The 26,175-nt window shown below is 42.8% G+C and overlaps 1 protein-coding gene across 1 annotated transcript in view; it reads right to left on the bottom strand.

Annotated features, from left to right (window-relative positions):
* The window catches only part of slc18a2 (solute carrier family 18 member 2), a 64,558-nt gene extending 41,081 nt beyond the window's left edge, over positions 1 to 23,477 (bottom strand). The window contains exons 1-6 of the mRNA XM_084322132.1: positions 23,423 to 23,477; positions 22,799 to 22,975; positions 21,136 to 21,493; positions 5,725 to 5,783; positions 5,504 to 5,587; positions 4,558 to 4,650 (exon numbers count right to left, since the gene is read on the bottom strand). Of these exons, the coding sequence (XP_084178258.1) occupies positions 4,558 to 4,650; positions 5,504 to 5,587; positions 5,725 to 5,783; positions 21,136 to 21,493; positions 22,799 to 22,931 (727 nt within the window). The 5' untranslated portion in view covers positions 22,932 to 22,975; positions 23,423 to 23,477. The remainder of the gene's footprint in view (positions 1 to 4,557; positions 4,651 to 5,503; positions 5,588 to 5,724; positions 5,784 to 21,135; positions 21,494 to 22,798; positions 22,976 to 23,422) is intronic.
* Positions 23,478 to 26,175: the final 2,698 nt, after the last annotated feature.

Below are 26,175 nucleotides of genomic sequence, written 5' to 3'. Positions count from 1 at the left end.
CCAAAGAAAATCAAGTTTGAATGAATCCAAAGTAAAAGATAATTTGTTCGAAATAATTCAAACGTTTACGTATGTCTTACATTCCTAGCAAATACTGTGCTCCAATTGACTTAAACCCAATATACTGTATCTTGGAATACTTATTGTCATGATGCTATTTCATTTTAAATACTGCTGTGTATGTGTATATCTTGGATGACTGTATTGTAAACAAATCCATACCTTTGCATGGATCCATGACAGTATACCTTCATATCCAGTATACTGACTTACTTGACTTAAGCCTTTGCACTCCCTGCGGAGCATAGGCCACTGACGATTTCTTTCCATGTTGCAAGTTTTTTGGCCTCCCGAACAATGTTGTGCCATTCCAGTCCAGCCTCTTTCATTTCCCCTTCCCAAGAACGGCGCCAGGTGTGTCGAGGCCTGCCGTGTTTCCTCTTTCCGGGTGGGTTCCATCGTAGGGCTTGCCGGGTGATGTTTGTGTCTTCCTTTCTCAGGGTATGGCCTATCCACATCCACTTTCTCTTCTTTATTTCTTCTGGCGGGGTAGTTGTTTTGTGCGCTCCCACAGGTCCAGATTTGTAATGACATTTGGCCATCTCACTCTTAGAATGCGGCGGAGGCAGGAATTTATGAAGGACTGTACTTTCTGCTTCAGCCCTACAGTTGTCTTCCAGGTCTCCGAGCCATACAGGAGGACTGATTTAACATTGGAGTTAAAGATCCTAAGCTTTGTGTTTGTTTTTATTTCGCGAGACCTCCATACTCGACCAAGTAGGTTGTATGCCGTTCTTGCTTTTCCGATTCGCACTCTGATGTCTTCTTCTGTGCCACCCGCTGTGCTGTATCTACTATGCTCCCAAGGTAGGTGAAGGAGTTAGTTTCTTCAATGGCCTCTCCCTCTAGTTCAATGTTTTGCTGGCACTTTGTGTTGATCTTCATAACCTTGGTTTTTACCCTGTTGATCTTCATTCCTAGAGTTGAGGCTGTTTCCTTTAGTTTGTTGGTCTTTTGTTGCATTTGCTGGTGACTGTGTGATAAGAGAGCTAGGTCATCTGCAAAATCGAGGTCTTCAAGCTGGTGCATCAGTGTCCACTGGATGCCGTTTCTGGCTGGATGTTGGCAGCTTTCCCTGCTTCGTACATGGTGCGCACGTTCCATGTTCCAATCTTTGTAGGTTTCCTGGTTGGGAGGACATTCGATCCCCTAGCTTCCCAGAGGCTTTGGCTAGCAGGCGTCATATTTTCCATTTCGGATCCACCACCCGGAGACCTTGCACTCAAGTTATCTGTCAGTGTTTTCGTAATCTAAAGTTAACCTCTGAGCGGGGGATTAGCCTACCCAGAGGTGCTTTTTTGTCAGGGTAGTGCTCCCTTAGCCCTTTGCCCTCTCAGGCCCATCGGGCAGTGGTTGAACCATTCTTCGTCTGTTCCCTCACCCGAGACCAGTTTGCCATGGGTGACCCTACCAGGAGCACTAGGCTCCAGACAACATAGCTCTCAGGATCCTAAGGACATGCAAACCTCTCCACGGCGATAAGGTGATGGTTCAAGGGTCCATCCGGTATACTGCCCAACCATAATTGCACAGTTTCACTTGTGTAAATGTGTGAAAGGTAATGATTATTCAGGAGCTCCTGGCAGCCAAAACATTAATAAAAAAATTATCTTTATTGTCCTACTGGCTTGTAACCAGAGCACATGAAATGTGTTCCAGGTGATTTATTTTAAATCACACTGAACAGTAGGGGTGTAACGGTACGCGGATACGTACTGTACCGCCTCAATGTGGTCCTCCGGTACAGTACACGCTGTGCACCGAACGATTGCAACGGCACAGAACCTTTTTTTGCAGAACTTAAATCCCCCCGGCCCTAATATAACGTGCACAACTAACCGGATGTTGTTTGTTCATCCAACGCAGCGCGCAGCCACGCTGAACGAGAGCTGTAATTCAGCATAGCATATTAGCCTTAGTATGGCGAGTCAATACTAACTGACAAGCCAGAGCCATGTCATTGTTCAACTTTATTGCAAACTTTATCACGCATTTGAAACGGCATCACCCGAATGTGAATATCACTGGTACACGGAAGAAACAGATCCTAGTACAAACCCAGTTCCCCTTGGCATTCAAGCAGCATTTCACTATTAATTCAGACCGGGCCAAAGCAATAACAAACGCCATAGGTGTTTTTATAGCAGCAGATCTGCGACCATACTCCGTTGTCGAGAACACTGGGTTTAAGCACATGTTAAAAGTAATATAGCCCCGCTACCTAGTTCCCTCTCGTCCGTATTTCAGCCAGCAAGTCATACCACCAGCTCTGTATAAACTAGCCCCTTTCGTTTTTTTTGAACAAATGTTTTTTATTTTCCCTTTTTTTAACATAAAACTAGACAAACAATACAGTAACAGTAAAAAATCTATGATAAATCACAGGACAATGACAGAAATAATAATAACAATAATGACAGTCCAGTAATTAAAATCAAAATAAATGTAGATTAAAAGACATAAAAATAATAAATACAATACAATACAATACATGTGCTCTTGCTCGCTCTTCCTCACTCTTTCCTTCCCCTTCCCTCCCCCTCCACCCCCCCCCTCAGGACCCCCTCTTGGACTATACATCCACTATTCCATTTAACATCAGAAATTACAAGTTCATATGCTTCCCTTTATCTTCTCCACCACAGCTAACCAGATTGCTATGCTGGCTTCATTAACACCTAAAATTCGTGCAGTAGATATCTCTAGATAAATCACATCGAGATAGGTAAGAACCCATACCTTCCGGCACATTTTATCCGGTTGAATCCAGCGTGACGCTATCAACTTTTTGGCAGCCGTAAGACCGGACAAATTAGTCTCTTTACATGTACAGAGGTTGATAACTGAGAAACATCATTCAACAACAATACAGAAGGCAGTATAGGTATGGTCAGAGATAAAAATTCTGATAATTGAGTGGTTACTTTTTCCCAGAATATCTTAACAGGAGGGCATTCCCAATACATATGCATAAATGTACCAAGAGCACCGTTTAAACACAAGGAGCATCGAGGGTCGTGTCTGAGCCCCATTAGGTGCAAACGTCTAGGAGTCAGGTAAATCCTATGAACAAAATTAAGATTAATCTGTTGGTGATCCGGGTTGCGTGATGATAGCCGAACGTTTGCCCAGACTTCATCCCAATCAAAATCTAAAAAGTCTAAAAAGTTTGGGATATCCTTCCTCCAAACCGAGTCTAGGAGAAGGACATCATATGAGGACGTAAGTAAGTGACGATAAAAGTCAGAGACGAAGCCTCTCTATGTCTCCTTTTCATAAAAGAATTTGTCAAATCTGTGGTGCTCAAGTGGAATCTTTAATGGGACTCCGTGAGCCTTTAGAGCTGCTCTTAATTGTAGATAGAAAAAATGTGTGGAGCTGGTGGGGTTAAATTTGTTAGATATATCTTGATAACTGCAGAAACCATGGTCATCGAAGATATCCCCCAATGTATGTATGCCTTTCTTTTCCCATCTAGGAAATCTTATAGGTTGTTGTGCAATAAGGAGTAAATTGTTATTAAATAGGGGAGAATGACTGTGCCATTTATGGTGGTTTGTACACTTTTTCTGTGTGTCACGCCATATCCGGATCACATGTGTAATAAGAGGGCCAAATCTCAAGTTGCATTGCTTAATTGATAAGTTGGTGTACTAGCCCCTTTCGTGACTGTGATGCAAGCCCTGGCTGCCCCTGTAATCAAGCATCACAGTCATGAAAGGGGCTATGTATAAACAAGCACATGCTACAGTTGTCCACGACTTATCCTCCAAGGCATCTGCTAATATAATAATCTTCAGATTTACTTATGTGTTATTAGTAGGTTACAGCAGTAAGCATTAGTTTGCTCAGTATATTATGGCCAATTCGTTTTATATTGTTGTATTGTATATTATACAGTTAAATAAATAGATAAATGAAAAGCAATTTTTTTGTACCCCCCCCACTTTACCGAAAATAATACCAAACCGTAACTTCAAAACCGAGGTACGTACCGAACCGTGGATTTTGTGTACCGTTACACCCCTACTGAACAGTGATTTCCCCAAAATAACAATTCTGTGGCAGCTCCTTAATGACAACAATGTATTTCTAGGATTATTCTAGCAACCATTTTAACATGTGACAGTTGCCTGCCGTTGGCTTGTGTTTACCAAATGTCACGTCTTGTTAAGTGGTTCACAATTCCTAGGTTGCGTTCAGTTCAAAGTTAGCACATCCTCCCTCCCTTCATGCCTTCACTTGAGTGAGCACTGCATCTGATGTGTCAGTGACGTTCATACCAGTGAGCCCTCGGCCAGAGGGGAGGTTGTCTTGTAGGCTGGATCTGAGAGTGTACCGTGTAACGCAGGGATGGAGGGAGTGAGAATCTACCCTCCACCTCGGCTAGCCACCATGTTTTTACATCCAGCTATTTTGGGAGTGTATCAAAGGGAAACATTTTGTCTGAGCTGAACGCAGCCCAAGAAGCTTCCTGTCAGGGTCTCGTCTACACACCTAGCACTCCCATGGCCAGACCTCCCAGGGCGATCCCAATGGCATGGCCTCTCTCCTCATCATCTGTGTACACGGTGGCTAGCATTCCCATCCCTACAACAGCAACAGAGACACAACATGGAGCATCATGATTCACTGGGAGATTCGATCTGTAGATGGAAAACATGCAATTTGGAACTGAATCAGAATATAGATCTGTTTCACTCCAGTGTTTACAAACATTAACGTAGGTTTTTACAGCCACAAAATACAATACAATACAATATTAAAACTCACATGTACCTACAATATTAAAACTCACATGTAGGCTACCTACAATATTAAAACTCACATGTAACTACAATATTAAAACTCACATTTACCTGCTGCCTAAGAAAATAACTCGTCACAACAAAGAAAATTAGATCATCGCAACATTCAAAGAAAAATAAATCACAACGCACATGACAGACAAAAGACACCTCAAATGTATTGAACGTCATTTTGAAAAGAAAATTATTTTAAAATCAAACTTCCGGATAAATATATAATTCATGAGCTGTTTCCATTTATTCTTCATCAATACTTACCTTCATTATAAAGGAGAAATTACATTTTATGAAAGGATTATATTTTTTGGTGACTAGCCTTTTTTTTTAAGCAACATTGCTATCATTAAAGGAGAGGATGTTACTGTTTTGTCATACAGTACAGTACTATACTGTACCCCCACTATGAGAATGCACTGAAGCTAGAATTCTAAGCTAGTATTGGTTAGCAACTTAGCAACCATCGTATCAAAGAGAGGAATCTACTTGTCTTTAAACATGTGTTTCTGAAGCTAGGGGCGATCTTTCAGAACCCATTAATTTGCCTCATTTGGATCTCATTTGCTGGATCCAGACTCCCTTATTTGAGCGGAAGCATGATGACACACTTGAGAGGTCTACAGTGTGAAAAGACTTACCAGCCACGGAGGAGCAGGAGGAGCCCACACCTTGCAGTGATCTGGCCACAAACAGCAGAGCGTAGCTCGATGAGAAGGCAAACACTGGACAACAGTAGGGAGGGTAGAATTTCACACACAAATAAATGACAAAACAGCAATACTGAATTAACATCTCACATTTGACTTCTATTTGTATATTTTTTATGTGGCAAGAGGTGTGAGGGTATGCTGGAACTTACTGATGGTTGATAGGAACATTATACAAAAGCCGGCAAATATAGGAATCTGGTATCCTATTCTGGAAAAGCACACAGAGAGATATGCATCCTTACTCATTATGCGATAGTTACGTAACAGATTTGCTAGGAAACCAACTATATGTATAGGAGTGACTCTGAATTATGGCTAGAGCGATATGAGATTCTTGGCTCTGATAGCAATTTCAATATTTGGGAGCTTACATTTTTTTAGAGACAATGTATCTGGTGATATAATTAATTTAAAAAAGGGCATGAAAAAGTGTTTTTCATGCTAAAATAAGAGCAATTTTTTTTTATCCACTTTTTCTCCCATTTTCTATTTTTCTACCATCCCAATTTTCATATCGTCCAATTCAACCCTCCCCTGTCTTCGAACGTTGTTTCTTGCCTCCCACAAGCCGGCTGCAATGTGGACTAAGTCATACATAGCACGAGTCCCCTCCGATACTCGAGGTAACAGCCGTCGCATCTTTTCACCTGCGCGGCTCGATCTTTCAGCGTCGGGGGTCTGGGCTTTGGAGGGGCCCCGCCCCCGTCGAATCTTGATTCTACTGCGCAGGCGCACCAACCGACCTGTAGAAGTCGCTGTCCACAACGCCCGATCACCACCCTTCAGTTTTCCTCCCCGTAATACGGCCAATGTGTATTACTGTGGACGATCAGCTAAACTGAAAGCAATGTGGAGAGCGGGGCTCGAACAGGAGGCGTCCTGTTCGAGCCTAGTCTCCAGCATTCGTTGCGAGCGCCTTGCCCACTGCGCCACGTAGCCGCCCAGAGCAATATTATTGTTAATGATATAGCAACATATAACAACAAAGTCAGAAAATAGGCATATTCTATTGGAGCAGAAACATAGAACACAGTTTCAACACCCACATGGTTGTGCATTGTTTTGCTATTGTTGTCAGGAACTCAGCCGTTGCTCTGTTGGCAGCACTTTGCGATAAAGCGGCCGATAATAGACGGTTTCTGCGGAATTGTGTTGCTAGGAAACAGCTTGAACCCCAGTTTATTTCCTGTTAGCCTTTATATTACATTTACATTTCCTTTTAGTCATTTAGCTGGCGCTTTTATCGCTTTTACGCTTTTTAACACTGCAACAGGAAATTTACTTGGGCCCATTTAGAATGTTTATGTCAAGTTCTTATGTTCATGTCGAGATGAAACCGTCTATAGCGGCTGACAAGCCCTACTCTGAATATACCACAAACACTGCCTTTTCCAGCTGCACCAATACTCATCTGACAAACCCCTCAACCAGAAGGTGCTAGAAGCCTGGTATTTTCTTTTTCTCCCCACAGAACAACCAACCAAAGCACCAGAGAAGGAAAACATGTCATCTTTTTTGTTTCGTGCAACCTGGCTTCCCTTGTAATGTCCTTTGTCAGAAGCGAAAGTGACTAAAGGGGAATAATTGGATTATATTCTTTGCCTCAATTATAATATTTGGGTGCTCGGCTAAGGCAGTAAATATCACCCTTGATGTGTCCAATACACACGTCTTCCTCTCTGCCTTTAATATTCATCTCACATAGTCTAAAGAGAGGCCATGGGGAGGCTCTGGGGGAAATATTTTATGTTTTGTATCTTTACTATAATTTATATATGATTTCAACTTTGTTTCAATGTCAGAATGTTTGTGTAATGCTTGTACATATGAAGATTGGTTGTGTGTATCCAGATGTAATATAGATTTAAACAAAAGAAAATACACTTTGGGTAAAACATATATACAGGAGTAAGCTGGAACCTACAGTATATGCCAGAAACTCCTCTCCTATACCGAAAGTTATGAATTATAACCCTAGTTATATTAATGATGGCAAAGTGTCTTGCTTCGCCTATTGGACTGTTCCTGTGCCTATAGATGCCCTCTGAAAGAATTTCACTCAATGCACTTATCACTGACCAGAACCACGCCCCTCTGCTTTGCATATAAGCAGGTGTGGTTGCCGCTAATTGCCCTTCCAAAGCTTCTTTCACATATTTTTGCAAGCATGAATATAACTAGGGTTGTAATTCACAATCTGCATTATATATCATGCTACATTTACATTTAGTCATTTAGCTGACGCTTTTATCCAAAGCGACTTACAAGTTCTGTACGACAAGCCATCAGGAAGGGCACAACTCTATCAGCTGAGCAACAATGTTCATCAAAGTGTTGAGTGCTACAGTGTAGGTTAGTTTATTAGGACAAGTTTTTTTTTTCAGATAATGGTTGAAGAAGTGCGTCTTTAGTCGACGGCGAAAGATTGGACGTGTTTTGGCTGTCCTAACTGGGGTGGGTAGTTCATTCCACCATTGTGGGGCAAGGACTGAGAATAGGCGACTTCTCTTTGATGACCCTCCCGGAGCTTGGATAGGAGTAGGTCTGAGACGGCCAGAAGATGCAGAGCGTAGGGGTCTTGAGGGTGTGTAGTTAGAGACCATTGACCGGAGGTAGGCGGGAGCGGTTCCCTTTGCCGCACGGTATGCTAGGTCGAGAGCCTTGAAGCGGATTCGTGCAGCAATGGGGAGCCAGTGCAGGTCCCTAAGAAGTGGGGTGACATGGGCCGACTTCGGTAGGTTTGAGATCAGGCGGGCCGCTGTGTTTTGAACGAGTTGAAGAGGCTTGGTGGCGGTGGCCGGGAGGCCAGCGAGCAGTGCGTTGCAGTAGTCGAGGCGGGAGATGACTGTTGATTGGACGAGGAGTTGGGTGGCTTCTTTTGTCAGGAAGGGGCGGATCCTTCTGACGTTGCTCAGGAGGAATCGGCAGGTTCTGGTTGTCGCTGCGATGTGAGCAGAGAAGTTCAACTGGTCGTCGAGGACAACACCAAGGTTCTTGGCGGTCGGGGACGCGGTCACAGCTGCATTCTCGACTGTGATGGAAAGGTCGGTCAGGGGGAAGGATTTGGCCGGCAGGTGGAGCAATTCTGTTTTGCTTAGGTTCAGGATCTTGCTTCATCTATTGGATACATGGGCAAAGCTGGTTTGAAGCCCTGATCAGTGTACCCCCTGTTGGCCCTGATCAGTGTACCTGGCCCTGATCGGTATATCACCTGTTGGCCCTGAAAAAGACCAGAGTAGAGGGATAAATAACTCATATCTGTCAAAAAGCAGGGGTCAGAGTTGTATCTCTGTGTGTAAAAGCGTACCAGCCAAGTATACAAAACTGACAAGTCTGAGGAGATGGCTGAGAAGGAAATAAAACCTTGCCCTAGTCTAAAGGAAGAGGTAAGGAATAAGGAAAACAGGGTAGCCAGCTAGTCTAAGATATTAATTGTAAAAGACCAAATAGGGGACCCTCTTTACACATTCGTAAAAAAAATTAAATAAAAAAACGTACACTGGCCCAAATGTTCTCAAGCCTACAGGCAAGTATTAAACGGGGAAACAATCTGAATGCCTTGTGAACTGTACAAGAGAAGACAATTACGCATACAAATTCCCTATTGGTAAAAATTGGAGCCTGGGTAACCTACCTAGCCCGAGCTAGGTAGTTGAGGAAGGGCTCCTGAGCTGAGGACAAAATGGGAGAGAGAACTCCCAGCCATGTCCAACAGGTAAAACCTGATAAAGGGAAAGAGGCTGCTGTGCAAATGTCTTCCACTGAAACCCCTCTGAGAAGGGCAGAGGAGGCAGCTACTCCATGCGTGTTGTGTGCCCTGACCCCAACAGACAGAGTCTGCCCTGCCTGAGTGAAGCAGAAGGTGATGCCCTCACACAACCATTGTGACATGTGTTTCTTTGACAGAGCCTGGCCTCTGGCTGCTTCACCATGGCTGCTTCACCATGGCTGCTTCACCATGGCTGCTTCACCATGGCACACAAGCAACTGTTGAGTGGATCTAAAATCACTCAGCAATGTGTCTCACATAGACTAGGCTAGATCCACAGAGAATGGATTGCACAGTGCTAATTGCACCCTTACTTACAATGCATTATGACCCTGATGTAAACAAGACGAAAGTCTTTCTCTGGTCTGCATCCCCTTTAACAATTGTGTGTATTGAGCTGTACTGTATTGTACCCATTCTGCAATCTGTTAATACAATTTTCATTCAATCAATCACATGTGCAGACATAACAGATGCATACTCCTTTCCCCATCGTCAGAGTGGGGAGGGGGATAGAATGCCTTAAGAACAATTTCTCTAGACCGGATGTTCTTAGGGGTGAAGGCAGGGTTTTCCTCAGAATAGCGCTGCTACCATCTCTGTTGATGGCCAGGCATTCCGGGTGGACTGACAGCTTGCCAATGTGATTGCCAAAAGAAACACTCAAGGAGGCCTGCTCCAAAGGCTTTCTTCAGGGACTGATTCAGTGGCCAGGTCTTGGTCAGTGATAGTGGTGTGGTCCTGGTCAGTGATGGGGGCGTGGTCCTGGTCAGTGATGGTGGTGTGGTCCTGGTCAGTGATAGGGTGTGGTCCTGGTCAGTGATGGTGGTGTGGTCCTGGTCAGTGATAGGGCGTGGTCCTGGTCAGTGATAGGGTGTGGTCCTGGTCAGTGATAGGGTGTGGTCCTGGTCAGTGATATACAGGTGTGGTCCTGGTCAGTGATAGGGTGTGGTCCTGGTCAGTGATGGTGGTGTGGTCCTGGTCAGTGATAGGGTGTGGTCCTGGTCAGTGATAGGGGAATGGTCCTGGTCAGTGATAGAGAATGGTCCTGGTCAGTGATAGAGAATGGTCCTGGTCAGTGATAGAGAATGGTCCTGGTCAGTGATAGAGAATGGTCCTGGTCAGTGATAGAGAATGGTCCTGGTCAGTGATAGAGAATGGTCCTGGTCAGTGATAGAGAATGGTCCTGGTCAGTGATAGAGAATGGTCCTGGTCAGTGATAGAGAATGGTCCTGGTCAGTGATAGAGAATGGTCCTGGTCAGTGATAGAGAATGGTCCTGGTCAGTGATAGAGAATGGTCTGGTGGTGCATTGAGTGAATTGTTTTCAGAGGGCACCAATAGGCGCATGAGCAATAGCATATGCAAATGATTTATAGATGTTTTATGAATGTCTTAACAAATCATTTGTTGAACATGAAAAATAAATGGAGATACAGTATAGTCGTTTTTTCATATCCATTTTTCAAAGCATCTACAAATGTGTTACTACACATTAAACAACATTATTTAATGATGAACAAATCAAGTACAAACAATGTTGATAATGAGTTATAAATAATGTAGAACTAATCTGTAAATGTTATACAAATATAGTTATAAATGATTTAATAATCATTTATGTATGTATATAAATGGTTTGTTCATGATTAGTTCATTATCCACTAATGCGTTATAAATACTTTGTAAATGTTATACAAATAGTTATAAATGATTTAATAATCATTTATGAATGTATATGAATGGTTTGTTCATGATTAGTTCATTATCTACAAATACCTTATAAATGTATTATAACAGGGTGTTATTATAAAGTGCTACCGAATATCCTTGCTTAAATGTAGCTACTACTTTCTGTGGTATTTGTAAATATTCTAATGGGCATCCATTTTAAATGTACTGCATGTATGCAAGGGGAAACATCACACACACACATACATACAGAAACACACACACACACACACACACGCACACGCACACCTACACACACACACACACACACACACACACACACACACACACACACACACACACACACACACACACACACACACACCCACACACACACACACACACACACACACACACACACACACACACACACACACACACACACACACACAAAGTGAATCACTAAGCAGGAATTCAGCTCCATATGACTGCATTACATGGGCTGTAACTGGCATGACATTTTGGCCTCCAAACGACGTCAGGCAAACGTTATCATCAACCATAGCATTTGATTTCCCCTTCCATCACTTCAATAAGGGAGCATGTTACCACTCCGTCTAACCGATTTGCTTCTTATATCGCCTCAGTTAAGAACAAACATAAATGTTATTCTATATTGACCTTTGACAAATGTATGCATCCAATCACAAAGGGGGAAGTTGAGTCACGATGTTGGCCATGGGGCTAGTAGTAGGAAGCCCTCCTGACCTGGGAGCCCGAGCCACCCATAACCAACATGTATACTCTGGGCTGTTTCAACTCTGGCCTCTGACACTCTTTAACCCGTTTGTCATTACATTACCCGTTTGTCATTACAGATTAGAATCATCCCCCGCCGGCGGCCGGGTGGCGCAGCGGTCTAAGCGTCTGCCCACCACCACAGAGACTGTGGGATCGAATCCAGCTGTGGTGCTTCCGGGTTGGCCGACCGTCCATACTAACACAATTGGCAGTGTTAGAGGGTGGGAAAAACCCGGCGATGGTGGGTCCTGGTCGTTGTAAAACAGCGACTCCTACAGAGCGGTCGGGGCGCCTGCACAGCGAGGTCGGATCCTGGGGGAGGTAGTGTCCTCCACACGTTACACTCCCCCAGTGAGAGTCCGCGCTGCCAGGTGAAAAGAAGTGGGGATTGGCTACACATGTGTCGGAGGAAGCATGTGATAGTCTCTGCCCTCCCAGACCGACGGTAGGGGGTAGAGCACGCAACGACCAGGTAGGGGATTGGGAATTGGCATAACGACTAACATTGGGATGGGAGAAAAACAGAAAAAGAAGGGGGAAAAAGAAATATTAAATATTAAAATAAAGAATCATCCCCCGCCACGCTTCATAGTCACAACGCATCATAACCATGTGCAAATAATAGCTTCACCCACATCTTCAGTGTTCAGTGACAATATTTACTTCTTGAGCTGTAATTAATAAGCAAGAGTGGCATTCAATATTTACAATGTGATGTGCTTCTAGATTGCCAGATTACACACAGAAGGCAATAGAATGTCATACTGGAGTGCTGTCCCGGACTCTTCCTTATCACTTCCAAAGATAGTGGAATTAAGAAAAGTAAAGGAAACTCTACATTTACATGTACCAGAAAATTTATCATCTGCATTTAACCCTTTCACTACCACTACAGATGGTTACCGTTAGTGTGGTAGTGAAAGGGTTAACCTTCTGTAGTGTGGTAGTGAAAGGGTTAAGCCATCCTAACTATTGAGGAGCAGTGGGGCAGCCACAGTCCTGCACCTAGGCGACCAACTCCATGTTCTAATGCCAGTGCCTTGCTCAAGGGCAACACTAGCTGAACACAACAGCAAAAGAATTCCAATTGGTCCGCTTTTTTCCAGGCAAACCACTTATAGCTGACATTTCATAAAAAGCCATGAGGAAATTATGCATTACATTGAAAAAGATGCATTACAGTGGAACACAGTAGGCCTGTCCCTGCTCTTATTTGTCCATTTATTGGTCACTTTGGTCTTAGTTGAACAAGATGTTGTCAGTGGGGCCGTAGCCAGGGTTTAGAAATTAGGGAGGTCCATTAATTTCTTTGGCCCAGACCGGCCCACCATAATCGGTCAGACACCACCCACCAGTACACCATCCTTGCGGTCCCCTTAAATATGCGTACCTACTGTACTATTCCCCCAAACCACTACAAAGCTGGGTAGTAAGTGCCATGGACAAGTGTACCAGTGCAAGTGGACCAGTGTACTCACTCGCTCTTGGCTGAATCTTGTTTTGGGTGGTGATGTAAAAACACCTGCATCATAGCAGGCTCAGGATGGGCAATGTAGTCTATAGCCTGTTCATCCCTGTCTCTCTCCTCCACAACCTGGCTTGACTAGACATAAGGAGAGAGAGAGATGATTACAATTAACTGTACATTCAGGTCCAGAATTGTTGGAATTCCCTGACAAAGATGTGCAAAAAGCTGTACAATTTAAACAATACCATACTGGTAATGAGCAAATAGTTGTTTATTCAATTAATGCATGGAGCTGTTCCATCTAGTAGAACCAGGTTAACTGTGTCCTGGCTGTTAGTAGAACCAGGTTAACTGTGTCCTGGCTGTAGCATTGTAGAACCAGGTTAACTGTGTCCTGGCTGTAGTAGAAACACTATGACTGTAATCTTATGCTTATGGCAGATCAATCAGCATGGATTGTCTGTAAACTTTAATACATGGCAGTTTGGTTTGTTAGAACAGACTGTAATCTTCACTTGCTTATGGCAGATCAATCAGCATGGATTGTCTGTAAACTTTCACTTGCTTATGGCAGATCAATCAGCATGGATTGTCTGTAAACTTTATGCATTGTTGTCACTTGCCATATCTTACTATGCTCGCTCATGCCTGTATTTTTTATGTCCGTTCTATTTTATAATTTTTATTTTATTTTATTTTATTTTTATTTTACTATTCTTAAACTGAATCATTTTAAACTATTTTTACTATTTGTGTTACTGAAAACTGTAAGCGGAGAGCCTATTGGGATGCTAGATCCTAATGTGAAACACTGTGATTCTACCTGTCTATCTTTTTATGCTCGCTTATGCCTGTATTTTTTACTGTTGTGAAGCACTTTGAACTGCAACCTCTGTATGAAAAGTGCTATACAAATAAAGTTATTATTATTATTATTATTATTATTATTATTATTATTATTATTATCTTATTTCATTTGATACTAACTACTCAGTTCATACAGATTTCAAGTATCCAAATATCAATGATGAATGTAGGAGCCATTATGATGGTGGCATATTATTTTATTATTTGTAATATTATTATTGGACACCTGGTGGCGGGTTTTAGATTTGACAGCACTGGTTAGGTATTTAGGGTAACAGGTGCAGTAATCAACTAGGACATAGGTAGTGAGGAGCACACCGTTCTTACCAGTAGCTCAGTAACAGTAGCTCAGTAACAGAAGCTCAGCAGCTCAGCAACCAGAAGACAAGAAATACCAAATAGATATAGAATACCATATAATTCCTACAGAACCCTCTCTAGCAATAAATTGAATGTACAACTGCAACTTCAGCAATAAACACCCCTAAACCTGGAATCACGACTGGACATCCATCATTGCTGTGACTACTGCGTAAGATCACTCCCTACCATACCTGTGAAGTAACGGGCAAGAGAAAACAGGACATTGGAAATGGAAATTTGCCGTTACATTCAAGTAAGAACGTCGCTCTACAGCCATGAGTGAAACTAGGACATCATCAAAGGCTTCTGAAGGACAGATTGTTTCACAGCCAATATGGCGGCTGATTGAGGTGATTGGAAACACCTGCGCAGCTCTACTGGTCAGTTCCAAACGGTGAGACAGGTGAAAATACTGTCTGACCCGCTTTTTGGAAACATCCAGGATGCTAAACAGAATTCAACTGTCAAACCTCAACCATCATTAAACCAAGAGAAAGGTCAAGCCCAAGAAGCAGTTTTGCAACAACAGTAACACCCATGGAAACAGCAGTGGAGTCAAATAGAGTGCAAAGAAATGTATTCATCAGTTCTCATAATTCTTGTCTGTTCTGCAATAAAAGTGATCACACATTGGAGCGGTGACACAAACAACTTCATTCAACTGCCTGATGTGTTCACTCATAAAACCATGCCAGTTTCACAACACAATATTCCAAAACAACAGGACTTGTCACCATGGCCATATTTGAACCATATCACAATACCTGAAATAGACTCTGGCATTGACCTCCTCATCGGCACAAACGCCTCAAAGGTACTGGAACCCTGGGAGGTGGTCAATAGCCAGGCAGATGGACCATACGCTGCGAGGACCCTATTGGGGTGGGTCATCTATGGTCCCTTAAGAGGAGACAACACCATCAGGGATGAGAATGGCTGCCCTGCTGCTGCTGTCAATAGAATATCTATTCTAAACACAGAGGAGTTACTTGTCGAACAGTACAACCAGGATTTCAGTGAAAGAGCCAGTAAAGAAACAGAGGAAATGTCAAGAGAAGAGGTAAAATTCCTTGATATTGTAAACCACTCTGCAAGAATTAAAGCTGGACATTACTGTCTAAACTTACCTTTCAAACCTAAGAAAATCAAGACCGAAAACCACAAGAAGAAGGTCAAGAGAAGGAAACAGGATGATGAAGAGAACATCAAGCCCAAGAGGACAAAGAAGAAAGGAGTAGTGGCGGACGGAAAAAAGAAAGCAGAGAAGGAGCCTGAGGAGAAGTGGAAATGCAACCACAAGGACTCCTCTGACACAAAACACAGAGACAATAAGAAGGAAAGGATGAAGCACAAAGATGGCGGCACGGACAAGCACAAGGACAAGGACAAGAGAAAGAGCAGAACCAACTTAAGTATCAGAATAAGTGTGTTATTCATATCAGATTGTAAATTCTGTGGAGGATAAGCCAATAGATGTTTATCTGACCACTGATGAAGGGTCTGAGAGAGGAAAGAAAGACAGAACATTTGAGAAGGATGATAACACTTCTAAAAAAGATGACAAACTACCTACAAAGAGTGACACTCCTGTCAGGGATTCTGAGTCAGGAAAAGGAGAAGGAATTCCTCGAAAGGAAGACAGAACGGCCAATAAAGATGACGAGAGCGTCAAAAAACAGGAAGAAGAGGCTTCTTATGTGGTAGATTGTGTTGATGACCAGCCAACCACGGAACACCCTGAGAGGGGAAAGAAGAACACCACCACAAAGAGATATGATAGAATGTCTGGAAAAGAGGAGAAACCAACAAGTAAGAGCAAGGAAACTAAGGAAGCATCCAAAACGGAGGAAGAAGAGCAAGCTATGTATGAGATAATGGATTCTGTGGAGGATGAACCAGTAGAAGACAATCTGACCAACACAGAGGGGTCTGATAGAGGAAAGAAGGAAAGCACAAGTACAAAAGAAGATAGTGCAGCTACCACTGGACAAATCCATTTTCTGGACAGATAGCACTACAGTGCTTAAGTACATAAACAATTAAACTAAATGTTTTCAAACATTTGTAGCAAACAGGATCTCTTTTATAAGGGATGCTACTGACATATAACAATGGAGATATGTGAGCACAAAGGGAAATCCTGCAGATTCAGCATCAACTGCAGACCGCTTCTTAAGCTGCAAAAGATGGATCAGAGGACCAGACCAAGATCCAAGATATGTCTGCTCCAAGAGACTGAAGTGTAAAGAAGCGGAGTAATGCAGATAGGAACAGGCTTTCGGCATGTACAGTATGCCTACAGGAACGGGCTTTCAGCATGTACAACATGCCTACAGGAACAGGCTTTTAGTACCTAAGTTTGAAGAAGATTTTTTATTTTATGTATTTTCTTCAGAAATTGGCAATTAAATTGTAAAAAAAAAGAAAAAGAAAAAAATATGTGAAAATTGTAAATTTTGAATATGGCTCCCTGAATATGATTTTAGTATTAATTGTCATTACACTTTAGGCAATTAGGGGTCAGTAGCTCAGTAACAGTAACAGTAGCTCAGTAACAGTAGCTCAGTAACAGAAGCTCAGCAGCTCAGCAACCAGAAGACAAGAAATACCAAATAGATATAGAATACCATATAATTCCTACAGAACCCACTCTAGCAATAAATTGAATGTACAACTGCAACTTCAGCAATAAACACCCCTAAACCTGGAATCACGACTGGACATCCATCATTGCTGTGTCTACTGCGTAAGATCACTCCCTACCATACCTGTGAAGTAACGGGCAAGAGAAAACAGGACATTGGAAATGGAAATTTGCCGTTACAATGAATATTGCATAAGGTTTATTCAGTTAATAGATCACCTTTTTGTTTTATATTCATGTTCAGAGAGGAGTAATAGTTAGATCTTTGTATGTGTGATTTATATGGCAATTAAATCAATGGTGTGCTTGTTTGTTTGGGGAGTTTGACCCATGTAATATCGATATTGGGTCCCACCCTCTTCCTCCTATATATACTCCCCCTAGGCCAGATCTTGGCAGAACATAATATCTCATTCCATTGCTTCGCCGATGACGTGCAGGTCTACCTCCCCCTAAAACCCACCCAAGGGAAAACATCAATACAACCACTACTTGACTGCCTGGCAGAGAGCAAGTGCTGGATGTCTGAAAATGCCCTGACATTAAACGAAGGGAAAACAGAGGTCATTGTTTTTAATAGTGCCCCCTCATCGACGCACTTGGTCCCCTGGGTCCTAACCTCCCCACCTCTGTCAGGAACCTCAGGGTTATCTTCGACAGCAATTTTAAATTCGACAGCGCCGTAGTCAAAAACAGTTTTTACCACCTCAGACTCCTGGCAAAGACAAAGGCATACCTCTCCCAAAGTAACCTATAGACGGTGATACATGCCTTTGTCACCACTCGACTCGACTACTGCAATGCCCTCTACACAGGCATCGACAAATCCCTGCTTCGCCGTCTACAACTGGTGCAGAACGCAGCCGCGCGCCTCCTCACCAAAACAAAAAAACATGAGCACATCAGCCCAGTTCTGGCCTCGCTCCACTGGCTGCCTGTTTGCTTTAGAATAGATTTTAAATTAGCCCTAAATGTTTTTAAATCACTAAATGGCACGGCTCCTCCCTATCTATCCGAGCTCCTGCATCGCCACACCCCCCACGATCCCTTAGATCAGCTGACCAGCTGCTATTGGTGGTGCCTAGAACTAGGCTCAAGACTAGGGGAGACAGAGCCTTCTCCACCGCAGCGCCTAGACTGTGGAACAGCCTCCCCTTCAGCGTACGGGCCGTCCAGACCGTGCAGGCTTTTAAATCACTTTTAAAAACCTACCTGTTCTCCCTGGCCTTCCCCGCCACTTAATCACCACTAGACCTCTGGCCCTCCTATCCTCTTTGCTTTACTGTGTCCTACCTGTTTTTATTACATTCATTGTTTTACTGTGTTTTTTATTTTATATCTTGCATCGTATTATTTTGTTTTTTTTATCAACCTGCCTGTGAAGCACTTTGGTGCCAGCTGCCGCTGCCTGGAAATGTGCTATATAAATAAAATGTACTTGACTTGACTTGACTTGTTTCCGGAAAGATGATAATCACATCTCTGGTAAGCACTAAATGTAAAAGGTCCTTCTACACAATTGCATGTGGGAAACACAATTGTAGAGATGTGTCAATTAAACTAGAGTTGTTCCGATACCGATACCAGTATCGGAAATGCCTCAGATACAGCCTAAAATGCTGGTATCGGTATCGACGAGTATGCGTCAAAGCTATGCTCCGATCCCATATGACGTAATTTATCAACAACACGTGCAGTATCCTCCTACTGAGAGTGAGCATTATAAAACAAATGTGTTTTTAATCGACCGTGAATTAAAGTGTCAATGCTGTTTGTCATTTTAACAGCAGATACTTTCTTAAATACCATCGTCCCGACAGAGCGGTGTGACGGGGAGCTCTGATGTGTTCGCTTGCTGGTGTTATTAGCATTAGCTGAAGAGCTAGCTGAAAAGCTAGTTTTAGCTTTAACATTACCTTGGCTAAAGTTGGGGCTATTCATAATCCAGCAATAATGGCTGCAGACCTGCAAGCAAAGTACAGCAAGTTGGCACAGGAGTATTCCAAGGTAAATCACTTTTTCACCAGTAACGTTACATTGTCTTTCCATCTAGCTCACGTTAACCGGCTAACCTAAGTGTCGTCACTGATCGACCTCTCGCACACATGCACGCAATTAATGACATAATACCGGTGACAATGTTTAGCTTTTAGTGCCAAAGGATAAGAGTCCGAGGCGGAATCTCAAAAGATAATGTAGAATATTTATTAAATCAATCAAGATACACGTTACTAGCTAACTGAACCAGAGCCTTCTGGATAGCAAGTGCAACAACGTATAACGTCCGTGCAGAACCAATGTCCCAACACCAACAACAGTTCTGTGGGTGAACTCATTGAGCATAGTTGTCAATTAATTATACTAATCTATATAATCACCTGTTGTTGAATAAATACCATTACTTTCTAGTTATTACAAAAAAAACAGTAAAACAGTATCTGTAGCTGTAAAAAAAATATATATTTAAAAAGAAAGTTTTATAATTTATATAATATAAAAAAGAAACATTTGGGCGGCCGGGTAGCGCAGCGGACTACGCGTCTGTCTACCACCACAGAGCCAGTGGGATCGAATCCGACTGTGGTGCCTCCGGCTTGGCCGACCGTCCATACTAACACAATTGGCAGTGTTAGCAGGTGGGAAGCCGGCGTGGGTGGGTCCTGGTCGTTGTAAACAGCGACTCCTACAGTTCGGTCGGGGCGCCTGCACAGCAAGGGAAGGATCTGGGAGAGGTAGTGTGACCTTCCACACGTTACACTCTCCCAGTGAGAGTCCGCGCTGCCAGGTGAAAAGAAGTGGTGGGCTGGCTACACATGTGTTGGAGAAAGCATGTGATAGTCTCCGCCCTCCCAGACAGACGGTAGGGGGTAGAGTGCGCAACGACCAGGAAGGGGATTGGGGATTGGCATAGCAACTAACATTGGGATGGGAGAAAAATGGAAAAAGAAGGGGGGAAAAGATCATTCAGAAAAAAGAAACATTTAACTTTTTGGCTCACTAGCCACTGTGGCTAGTGGTTTTCCAAAGTCACTAGCCACTCAGCATTTTCACTAGCCAAAAATCCCCGCACTCGCGCCCCCACCCAAAAAGTTATAAATATAGGTAATTTCTTCTTCACTAACCCCTGCTGGGGACAGTATCATTGTAATCATACTGCTACACGCCAACTGTACAACTGTGCTTCTGACTGTTGACTCCATTGTTTACTACTGCCTGCGACCAGTGACTCAGCCGCAAAAGGAGCTCCAGTTGGGGCAACGGCTGACTGGGACAAGATGGAGGGTGTAGATGTGGAAGAGTTGTGTTGAACCTAACAATTACATTGTTGCTCCAAACGCTGTGAACATTATCATTGACACACCTATGCCTTGGCTGTGTTGAACCTAGCAATTATATTATTGCTCCAAACGCAGTGAACATTATCATTGACACACCTATGCAGGGCTTGACGTTAACCTTTTGGCTCACTAGCCACTGTGGCTAGTGGTTTTCCAAAGTCACTAGCCACTCAGCATTTTCACTAGCCCTGGGCAGGTGGGCAGGTGTCAACGTCAAGCCCTGATGCCCTGGTATCGGATCAGTATCGGCCGATACCCAAAGCTTAGGTATCGGAATCGGATCGGAAAGGAAAAAATGGTATCGGAACATCTCTAAATTAAACCAACTAATCCATTAGTCGACACAGGCTTATGTCTACGAATTTCTTTAGTCAAGGACAGCCCAAGAACACACACACACACACACACACACACACACACGTCACAATTCCAGTATAACAGCCCAACAGTATTAGCAGTAGGGAGAGATTGCTCCCTTGACTTGAACTCAAAATTGTCTCCTCAGCTTCCTTCACCTGAGGGTAAAGGTCATGATTTATGTTGCATAAGACTACATTGCATGTTGCATAACCAAGAATCTACCACACAAGCACAAATAAGACCCCCACTTGGATTACAACACAGCCAGGCAGTCACCCACCTGTTGGTGAGGGGCCCTATGAAGGGATTGGTAATCAGTTGGACGGTGGCCTTGGAAGCAAACAGCAGTCCCACTTTGACATTTTCCTTGAGCAACCTGCCATCAGACTTGGGACAGTCCGAATTGTTCGAGGGCGCCATGACCGCCGTCTGTGCCAGGATGGGAGGGCCCTTCTGGTCTGTGGAATTGGCCGCTGTGGCCCCATTGGTCACCCTAACCGAGTTGTCGTAGAGGGACACGATGTTCTGGAAGCTTCCAGAAGGTTGTTGAGGTGAGAGGGTGTAGTTCGTTGCTAAGGGTGTTGGGTTTGTTGTCTCTGCTTCATCTAACGAGTACAGGTAGCTTGGAATAATAGGCACTGTCAAGGAGGGGAAAAAACACTGCATCAGATGAGACAGCATGCAATCTGACAGGACCTCTGGCTGGTACCCATTGCTATGAGTTATACTGTATTCAAATGTCATAATGTCATAAGGCATCACATTTATGAGGACAAACGTGTACACCATCAGTAGTGGCCATGAGGACATCTCTGTTGTTTTTCATCGAGTTATAAGCGATGGCATGGCCACAGAGAATCACTCTGTTCAGTAATAGAATATGTTTGCAACTTCCTATTGCATTTGCGTGCGGTCCTCCTCCCTTAATCATCAAGGAGCCGTAGTCTATTGTGACAGCGAGACTCTTGTAGCGGTCCACGCAGTGCCCGCCTGTGCGTAATGGATGTGCCCGAGAGATGTGCACAATCTGTCGCCGAAAATACAGTTTAACGATGATCAGTGTCAAGATCTGACTGTTGATGGCAGAGCTGAGAAAAAGATGGACGAGCTTTGTGCATAAAAGGCTCCTGATCTAATATGATCTATTTTGGTTCGGAAATAATTATTCTTGATTGTTCTTTCTTTGTGTAGTAGTCTACTTGTTTTACCCAAGAGCGAGTTCGTAAGAGATAAATAAAATACATTTTCTGTGTAACTATCAGTTGGATATAATTTCAAGGAACTGTTATTATAATGCTATATGGTAATTAAATATCAGAATAACATTATTAAGACTAAAAATATGTTTATTGGTAAATGGCTGCTTTTTTATATAGCTAGCGCTTTTATCCAAAGCGCTTTACAATTTGTTACTTACATATTACCCATTCATTCACACACCGACGGCGGGGGCAACCATGCAAGGTGCCAACCTGCTCATCGGGAGCAATTAGGGGTGAGGTGTCTTGCTCAAGGACACATCGACACGCTGCCCAGGAGGAGCGGGAATCGAACCGGAAACCTCCGGATTGCCAGACGACTGCTCTACCTCCTGAGCCACTGTCGCCCCTTATTGGATATTTATATAACGTTATAACGTCTTAGCTGGGGGTGTTTTGCTGTTGAGCTTAACCTTTTTGTTTTGTTTTGTTTTAATTCCGAGTAAGAGTAGACAATTACAGTAAATGCTATAATATAAATCATTATTTTGTAGGACATCATTGCGCATGGTGCTAGTGCAATAATGCAACATTCACCAAATTGAGAATCAGCTGGATAAGAGACAGAAAATGACAATCAACATCAACTTTCCTAAAAGGTTATGTGATTAATTTGAACGTGTTGTAAATTTGCCGAACGCGGCGGAACACAGATGTAACAGGTGTGAGAAGGAGTTACCTTACCTACTACCGTTAGAAGCATATTATCCAAGAGCAGTGCGATGAAAACGATGACCAGAATCAGTTTCCTCGACTGTCTCTCTTCCCTGAGCCATTTCAACAAGTTGCATTGTCGGATTGAGTCCAATGTCCCCATATTTTAGTCCCCAAAGGTGCGAGCTGCAAGCGTGACAGGTCCTCCTAGACCAGAGGGATGAGAGTGATGGGTTAGACGAGACGGCTGTAGAAGAGCATACACTTTTGCTATTTATTTTGCGCATTATATGTAGACCGCATTGTATATGTATACAATGTATACAGTCTGTATTGCAGTTCAATGACGGACAAATGTCCTGATTTACGCTCGAACTGCTTTCTGGGGAGAAATATAACTATTTGTGGGGGGGGGGGGGGGGGGGGGGCACTATGAATTAATGAAAACTTTATTTAACAGATTGCAGAATGGGTACAATACAGTACAGCTCAATACACACAATTGTTAAGGGGATGCAGACCAGAGAAAGACATTTGTCTTGTTTACATCAGGGTCCCCCATTTTCAATTCATAGTGTAATTTTCAATTCATAGTGGAAATACAACTTGGTAAATGCAGTCAATTGGCTAAAAACATTAATTTCAAAGTCTTACCTTAGATATGCTCATTGACAAAATCCTTGTGCCGCAGCAGTGGTGAAAGGACCGAGTGATTCGGGGCGTTCTTCTACTACTTGACTGATCTTTGACGTCATTCAACCTTTAGGAGCTTCAGCTTCCACAGCTATAGCCCCTGGTGGCGCACAGTCCAAGCTGCGCACAAGTAGGCAAGCGTCACAACATTTATATTCCAACCAAGGGAAACATTATGTACGCCATCTGACCATTTCTGTTGAATTATGCGGTAATGGTTATAAACTAGATACGATTATTTATGGGATGATGAGATGTTGTTTAGGTCTGATCTGTCTGTATATAGTACATCACCCACAAACTGATTTATAAAAGGCAGCAACAATTTCAACTTTGGAACTTAAGTGTCCAGAATGCTAGTAGCCTAATTGTCTGCATTGTGTGTGTGTGTGTGTGTGTGTGTGTGTGTGTGTGTGTGTGTGTGTGTGTGAGAGTGAGGGTGTGTGTCTGTGTGAGAGAGAGAGAGAGAGAGAGAGAGAGAGAGCTTGAATTCCCTCTACATGAAATGATCGATGAACAATGAAATCATCTTAGCGCGTGTACTGTATGTGTAAGAGAGAGAGGTGGAGAAAGAGATAGGCAAACCTCACCATAAGAGACTGCAACTGCGCCCACCCACTGATGAAAGCATAAATGGTCGTGAGAACATGTAACTAAAAAGACAGAGCTTACACGTGTTCCACCTGTTGGATTTCAAATCAGGATGCAAGTTTATTAGGAGTTTCACTAGTTCGAGATTACTCTCCTCTTCATCAATGGCGCCATCTTGCGTTGTGGCAAGCAACCTGCAACTATCTACTGAATCCAATAATGTGATGATAATAATAATAATAATAATTATTATTATTATAATAATAATAATAATAATAATAATAATAATAATAATAATAATAATAATAATAATAATAATAATAATAATAATAATAATAATAACAATAATAATAATAATAATAATAATAATAATAATAATAATAATAATAATATTACAATAAACTTTATTGTATAGCACCTTTCATACAGAAACTGCAGCTCAAAGTGCTTCACAACAGAAAAAAGACAGGCATAAAATGAGCACATAAAGTGCAGACATATAATGTTGTAACTATAGTCTAATGTTGTAACTATAATCTAATGTTGTAACTATAGTCTAATGTTGTAACTATAATCTAATGTTGTAACTATAGTCTAATGCTCTAACTATAGTCTAATCAATGTATGTGCTCTATATAAATCCAAGTGATTATTATTTTATTATTAAGTGTCTTATAAACATTATAAACTCTTTACAATCATGATACCGGTATCGGTATCTGTATATATACTATATCTATACTTATCCCTTACTAGATACGCTGCTGGCCCGTATTAATACTACAACCCTGTACATACATGTGATTAGCAGTGCTAATTTATACATTTTATACCCAGTTGAATCACCTGTACATTGTATATTACTATTGCACTTTAATGTTACATTTGCACTCTGGTTGTTCAAGTTCAAGTTTCAAGTTCAAGTTTCTTTATTAGTTGACATGCAAAGATACAGAATACCTTCACATGGAATGCTTTTTTCTGTTATGCTCCTATGAGGATCATAGGACGCTTGGATCATACACATACAGCTCATTACAGTAATATTCCACAATTATTACATTTTAGATAGTAATAATGGTACAGAGCCTTGAGACAAACATATGCATATTCACCACCGCAAACAGACTGGCAGCCGTCATAGGCAGCGCCATTTACGGAAGGAGGGGGGAGTGGGTTGGGGTTGTTACAGGGCTTTAGGGGGGGGGGGGAGTGGGAGGGGGGGGGGAAGGTGGGGGGGAGTGCACAAGCCAAGTCCTGGGTGGGGGAGGTCTCCCTCACACGAGGCAGCCGACAGTGCAGCGCCAATGCAGAGGAAGGGGGGGAAGGGGGGGGGGGGGGGGGGTGGGACTAGGGATTCGGGGTGTGGGAAGCCGCTCGCCACTCTTATCTCCCAGAGGGCCTTCGACTCCAGAGCTCTCGGTTCGACCTTGGTCCAGGAATTTGTTTTGGCTGACTGACTGGCACAATTTATCCCAGCCACGTCCCTTTAAATTTGATTTGAATAGAGTGGAATATAACTCTATTGATTTGAGTGGAGTGAGTTTTAACAACTCCGTCCAAATGACTGAATGCATTATTAGTCCAAGTGTCCAAGTGTCTTATCAGTTCATTTTGGTAGATCCTGTGCGCGGTAAACAGATCCAAAATCTTCTTATTGCAGTCCAAAAGCTTCGATAATCCAAAAATGACCACGTCTTCAAGTTGGTAACCCGATTATGATGTCCCAATAGGCAGAGAGGGTTAGCCTTATTCTGCTTCTTGAAGAAAATATGCAATCCACTGATTAGATCCATTTAGAGTTGATTTGAGTATAGTCCGGCCACCGGCACGAAGCAGGGCATAGCAGCGTCGGGCTCCATGGAGCAGTAGAGGCGGCGGTAGGAACGGCCTTGAAGGCCTTGGGAGAGAGGAAAGAAATGCGACTTGTCTCTGCAAGAGGTGGGAGGTACTGTAGGTACTGTACTGTTGGATGCCAAACTTCTTTTCGTTGTACTGCATTTGGGCTGTATAATGACAATACATTTGAATCTAATCCATTAGTAAATTAATTACTTAAATTAAACGAGATACTGTCCCTAAAGAACATAATTTCATTTCTTTAGACAGAGTTAGGGGTTAGG

The sequence above is a fragment of the Notolepis coatsorum genome (assembly GCF_963971535.1).
Source record: "Notolepis coatsorum genome assembly, chromosome: 9".
In the NCBI taxonomy this organism is placed as follows: domain Eukaryota; kingdom Metazoa; phylum Chordata; class Actinopteri; order Aulopiformes; family Paralepididae; genus Notolepis; species Notolepis coatsorum.
This window is presented reverse-complemented; position numbering and strand designations above follow the sequence as displayed.